Raw genomic sequence first — 6,490 nt, 5'->3', positions numbered from 1 at the left:
GATTTGGGGTTGTGACAGTCAAAGGGTTAAACTGTCCAAATGTAGATCTATGTTCGCTTGCATAGCGGGATAAAACGAGGATTTTGTTTTCTCAATCAATCCTTGACCTTGCTTTGGTGGCGAAGTCTCCATCGTGCTTAAAGGTGCTAGTACCACAAATATTGTAATGAGGGAAGTTCACATCAAAGACTTAAATATTTCTACTCATTCATCATCTCATCCTTGGTCAGGAAATAGACCACAGTGTGCTCTAACATATTATACTGAATACTTCTTTCATCCTGTATAGTCTCTGTTCTTGTCTATCATTCCTTCAACTCTTGTACCTTCCTTCATCCTTAATATATCACTAATTATAATTTTTTAATTGAATTGCTAAATATTTCCAATATTTAATTAAAATGCATTCTTATTCTCATATTGTGTAATTGTAATTTAGTTCTAAGCCTGCCTGAAATGCCAAGTGTAATAACGGGATCTATAAATTAGTTTGTTAATCACCCTAATTGTATAATATACTGTACTCCTTTTTATAGAAATAGTTTATCTCCTTAGGGAAGTGGAACAGAATTCTTCCTCCATAAGCCATGCGTGTCGTAAGAGGCGACTGAAATGCCGGGAGCAAGGGGCTAGTAAGGCAGTATAGAGCGTTCGCTCAGCGCGAATGAAAAATTGTCGAAAAATTCACAAATTGAGTTAATCTTATAGAAAAATAGCTTAACTCTCTGGCAACACAATGGTACAAGAATCATTGTTCTACGACATTCCTACAAGGAATTATGGTCATTTAAAACACCTAGGGTGACGTCACCACCCGAGGCAGGTGTGCTCACCTGTCGTCAATTTTCATTTTTTTTTTCCGTTTTTTTTCGTGTATTGTATTATTCTTTCTAAGATAATTGATGATTTGGCATCATAATACAGTGGGTGGGACTTATCCATAGACTTCCAGCCAACCAGGAACCTCCTGGCAACATTTTGCTGACGTCATGGAAAATTCCAGTCTCTGGATGGCCGGGGAATATGCTTCAATATAATGCTATTATAGCTTCTACGGCTTATTTATCTATCACAATTGATCTAATATGACAATAAACAATATAAATAACAAAGAAATATGGTAAATACTCCAGAATGAATAATATATGGCATATTCCTAGAGCGTTCCCATGGGAATATAATATTCCCATAGTCAGGGATGGGCTTCCATTCTCCTTCTTTCACCTCCAGAGTCCTTATATTAAAGAAAACAGACATGGGTAACTATGTTATACACTCGTAATGCAGTATAAGACTGAGAAAAATGCTATTTTCTCGAAAAAAATAAATCGGTGGTCTGGCTGTTTCGCGGATTATCTCGGAAGCAAGTTATTCACATATATATGACTGTATTTTTGTTAATAATAGCAGGAATGCAATGAAATTCACAGACAACATAAAGGAAAGATTGTTTTACAAACAAATATTAGCATTTTGAGATCGTAATTTGTTTTTGACTTTTGTGAGGGCAAAAGTCGGATATTTGGCTGAATGTCAAAACCATACAAACTTTGTTTTTTTTTTTAAGAATGAAGAAAGGATAAATTACAGTTCGGATAATCATGATAAATACAGTTTAGCATTGTTTTATGTGTAGATAATGCCAAAACAGCTTCTCCAAGTCCCAATCCGAAAATACAGTTCAATATGTATGATTATTAGTAAATATTTTTTTTCTGTTTTTTGAGCTATCTTATTGAAACTTGGTCACATTACTATTGAAAGGTGCTGCTTTACGTACAAAAAAAATTAAAGAAATCGAGCGAAAAATAAAGAAGTTCAGGTGCAGACGCTCTATACTGCCTAACCCCTTCTCCTGTATATATTACTAAATTTGAAAGGAGAAACTTTCGTTTTTCCTTTTGGGCCACCCCACCTCGGTGGGATACAGCTGGTACGTTGAAAAAAGAAAAAGTTTATCTATTACCACTGTGAAAAACCTAAACCATGACATACTTACCTGAAATCCAAAATGGTTTAAAAGTAATATTAAGAATTCATTAAATTATTTAAGGAATGTTCACTAAAAAAATCCTGATTATCTTAGGGCTGTACAAAAGGAAGACATAACCCTGAAAAACCTGTTGAGCCGCAGAAACAAAAAATAGATCCATCAACGAGGGATGAGGTCATAACTGTTGAGTCGCCTAAACCTGCCCTTGCCCTGCCTAGGCCAGATTTTAATTCACCACTGAGACGACTTCCGATTACTGTCTCCCAGTCACTGAAACAGGTATGTTCAAAAAAAAAAAAAATGATCAAAATGAACTTTTCTCTTCAGGTTCTACAAATTGTAAATGCTTCCCAGTATAATAATGCTGTTATCTCTCCACTGTCTTGGTAGCGGCAGCAGCGACCTCCAAGCTCCGTACTTTTCTCCAACAATCAGAGCTACCAATGCTCCTATGATGACCTAGTTACAAGCAAAACTGCACTACCCAACGTAGCACCCAGAATGACCAAAGATTACCAACGGTGAAACCTACAAATCGGAAATAATAGAGATCAAAGGAAGACTGCCCACAAACCGAAAGCAACACCCCGCTGCCAGCCGAACAACGTAACCCTAAACTTTGTATAACTACGACTTCTTAACTACAACAATTCCTGTAGTATTATGAGGCACAATCTAAGAGGAAACAGCATCAAGGCCAGCAAGAAAACACCGAAAAATCAACTATTCAACAAGTGTAGTCAGGAGGACGTCGGCCCAGCAACCACCCCACTCACCACCACTCAAGGCGACACCACAACAATAACAACAAACATGGCTGCCACCAGCCCATCCTCCCCTCTCTTCCCTGGATTCAACCTACCAAGTAGTCTCTCAGGTATGACCAACGATCCAGATACCCTAAAGACGTGCATCTCCAACTTAGTTATTGAAAATATGAACCTTCGAGAGATGCTAACAAAACAAGACACCAGGATGACACAACTCGAGAACAAAATCCTCAGTCTTGAACAAAAGTTATCAACACCAGGAATGACTAACTGTGGCAAGACCATCCAGACAGTCATAGATAGCCATACCCAACAAATAATATCTCTTAATACAAAGGTTGAAGAAGCAGTAAAAGAATGGAAGAACAACTTAGATAACCAGTTCAGTGACTACTTTGCTCTCCAAGAAGATAAAACTGAACAAGATAAACTATCAGACACAGTAATAGTTAACAGTCCACTTTTTCCCAGTGATATGAACCAAACAAACAGTAAAGAAATTACTCTGCAGATCATAAAGGACCAAACAAAAGTTACAGTACCAGAGTCAGAAATAAAAGAAGCCAGGTTACTAGGATCCCATAGTAGAAAAAGTGTTATGCTTAGATTCCACTCACATGACAGGAAAAAAGACTTAATTATGGCATCTATTAAAGTAAAGAAAGAGGTATACATAAACGAGTGTCTTACCAAAAAACGTCAACTTCCTGTATAGAGTCAGAAAACTTAAGTGGGAGAATAATGACACAATACACCAATGCTTCACATGGGATGGGAAAATTCTAGTTAGGAAAACAAATGTAGGTCAACTATACACAATCACGAACGAGAATGATCTATCACGATTTCTCAGGGATACTAATCTTAGAGAATAACTAAACAATGTCCAACCTAAAAGCCTACGTAGTGTAGTGTATGTTTTGCTCCATTATTGTTCAAATTTCATTGTACAATCTCTTGGTAATTAAATAATCAACTACCTCATTTTGTGATTTTACTAGTAAGCATAAGCCGCCTTATGTAATTTTCTTATTTACTATTGTTTGCTTAAACATTAGCTGAATTGATACTTTCTCTGTCCATATTACTACCTCATATTTTTTTAAATACTATCAATTGATATTACTTACTAAAATTAATAATTACCATTTTTACTATAATTTCAGTTTACTCTCAACATTTTTGAGATTTAATAACCATTACTTGTCTAATTACCTTTATCTGTTTTAATACCACATTTACTATCTTAGAGTACTCTTAATTAACTTGTACTGCCAAATAACCTCAAGTATAACTACCAGTGCAATATTGAATGAAATAAACATTACTTTTTCACTTTTTTTGTAATCATTATTACTTAATAAAATTTTATTAAACACCATATTTACTACCAGTCAATTTTACTTTTTTACATTAAACATTATTTTATACTTCCCATAACATTTTGTTGCCAAATTTTCAAGTTTGTATATTCAACTCCAACCTTTATATTATCCTTTGTACCTGTGTACCTGTCTACCATCTTACTATCATATTATAACCAAGACATTACCATTGTTATTTTTTACTATTATTCTTTTGGTACTTTAATTATGAATTATATTTTGTCAATTTAAGTCTAGTTATACTCTTGATCTTGTCAACAACCTATACCAGACTCTAGTGCAATTGCAAGTACCATTTCAATTTGTATTTTTATATTATAAGTTTATATTATAAGTCCTACTCTAAGATTGTTTTCATATCTTAGTGACTATATTGTGTGTGCAATTAGTGTATATTTCAATTATATTATTGTTCAAGGCCCTTAACTATCTTTTGCTAACTAGTACCAACTACCTCATATATATATTTTTTTTTTTTTTTTTTTTTTTTTTTTTTATTCTTTTGCTACATTAACTTGTATATTTTATCTTGTCAATTTAAATCTAGTTATACTCTAATTCTTGTAAACAACTTATATAACACCTTAGTGCAATTACAACTGAGAGTCTTGTGCCTTTTTTATATCATTAGATTAAACTCAGTTGTACTATAGCTCATTCTAGCTCAATACATAGTACCAAAGTCATTATATTAGACCATAGTGTAATTACTAGTGAGAGCCTGGTGCTATTTTTAATTTGCATTTCTACATTATTAGATTAAACCTAGTTGTACTATTGCTCACTCTAGGTCAATACATAGACTATACCAAAGTCATTACATTAGACCTTAGTGCAATTACAAGTGAGAGCCTCTTCAAGGGGGGCTCCTTGGCGTGGTGAAGAGGCTCTTGGTCTGAGGAATTAGACCTATCGGTCTTCTTCCTCAGACCGAACCTAATTACCCCCCAATCTCCCCTCCCCTATCCCATCCTCCCTATCCTCCCCTTTTTCCTTTCCTCCTCCTCCTCCCCACCCCTCCCTTTTGCCCTTCCTCTTTTTGGCCTTTGGGATTTCTCCCACAGGCGCGCTAGTTCCTAGGTAGGGGAAAGGATACCGGGGTCCATCCCATTCCGTTGAGGTTCTTGGCGGTGGCGTAGTTTGCCGTGGAATCTGGATCGCCTGGGGATGTCCCGATCCCTCTCCGGTATCCCGGAGTAGCTTTGGGTGTCTTTCGGGCAACGGGTGTATCTCTGGAAGCCACCTTTCGGATTCCGGGGGTGGTGGCCGAAGGAGGTATGCTTTGTGGCGGATATCCGGCTGCCCTCTCTTTTGTCCACCGAGGTAGCTCGGCAGATGTGAGGTTGCTATCCCGGATTGCTGGTTTACTGGCATGAAGGGTAGGGTATGGTACGGGTTCCATGCTGCATCTGCACTACTTGCGGTGTTGAGGTCTTCTTGGGCGCGGAGGGAGATTTCCGGCCCTTTCATTCCTCCTGGGAACTATTCCTCCCCGCTCCCCCCCTTTTTTTTTCTTTTTTTTTATTCTTTTCTTTTCTTTCTTTTTTTTTTCTTAAAAACAAAAAGCAAAGGAGTAACCTAACCATGGAGAACCCAATCCATAAACCTGGTACCCCCTGGGCCCCTTCTTGATACCGCACCCCATTCTGACCCCGCCTTGTGTTTGGACCACTCTTCGGACATTCCTCATGCCCCTGTACCTCTTGCTGGTGCTGTTTCCTCACCCGCTTCAGGTACCGGGGCTTCGACTGACTCCTTCGATTTATCGGAACTCCGCTCTCCTCTGACTATGCTTCCGGCTTCTCCCTCTACGGTACGGCAATTTTCAAATCGCCGACCCGTTTCACGCCGGACCAACTCTGGTCCCACGCCTAAACGCCAACGACAATTACCTGCTGATGATACTTCTCCACCTTCTCGTTCTTCTCGGAAACGATCGACACGTCCTTCACTACCTTTCCACGCTCAGTTTCAGACTGAACAGTGGACTAAATTCTTCACTTTACGACCAACTTCCTCTACTGCCTATCTTTCTGACCATAGTATTGGCAAGGCACTCCTACGCCATGTTGGTAAAGATATTTCTTTTCATGCTCTTAAGAGCGGTACGCGCATCATTACCGTACAGAATGCTACCCAGGCTCATGAGCTCTCTCGTCTTTCCCATATCGATACTGTTCCTGTCACTCTTGAAAAACATCATTCCCTCAATTCTTGTAGTGGTACCGTCATTCTGCCCCATACCATAGTTCAACAAAATTTCCAGACATGTGGCACTGACATTCTAGAACAGCTGGAACTCCAAGATCTTCCAATCCTCAAGGTAGACACTTACGTTCTTC

The 6,490-nt window shown here is 38.1% G+C and overlaps 1 protein-coding gene across 1 annotated transcript in view; it reads left to right on the top strand.

The window, feature by feature from the left end:
• Positions 1-4,874, top strand: part of LOC138852227 (uncharacterized) — a 7,319-nt gene extending 2,445 nt beyond the window's left edge. Inside the window, exon 2 of the mRNA XM_070081955.1 lies at positions 2,087-4,874. Within this exon, the coding sequence (XP_069938056.1) occupies positions 2,657-3,478 (822 nt within the window). The 5' untranslated portion in view covers positions 2,087-2,656 and the 3' untranslated portion in view covers positions 3,479-4,874. The remainder of the gene's footprint in view (positions 1-2,086) is intronic.
• The last annotated feature ends 1,616 nt before the right edge of the window (positions 4,875-6,490 follow it).

Source organism: Cherax quadricarinatus, unplaced genomic scaffold (assembly GCF_038502225.1).
Source record: "Cherax quadricarinatus isolate ZL_2023a unplaced genomic scaffold, ASM3850222v1 Contig5295, whole genome shotgun sequence".
In the NCBI taxonomy this organism is placed as follows: domain Eukaryota; kingdom Metazoa; phylum Arthropoda; class Malacostraca; order Decapoda; family Parastacidae; genus Cherax; species Cherax quadricarinatus.
Note: the sequence above shows the minus strand (reverse complement) of the source record. Positions and strands in the feature narration are given on the sequence as shown.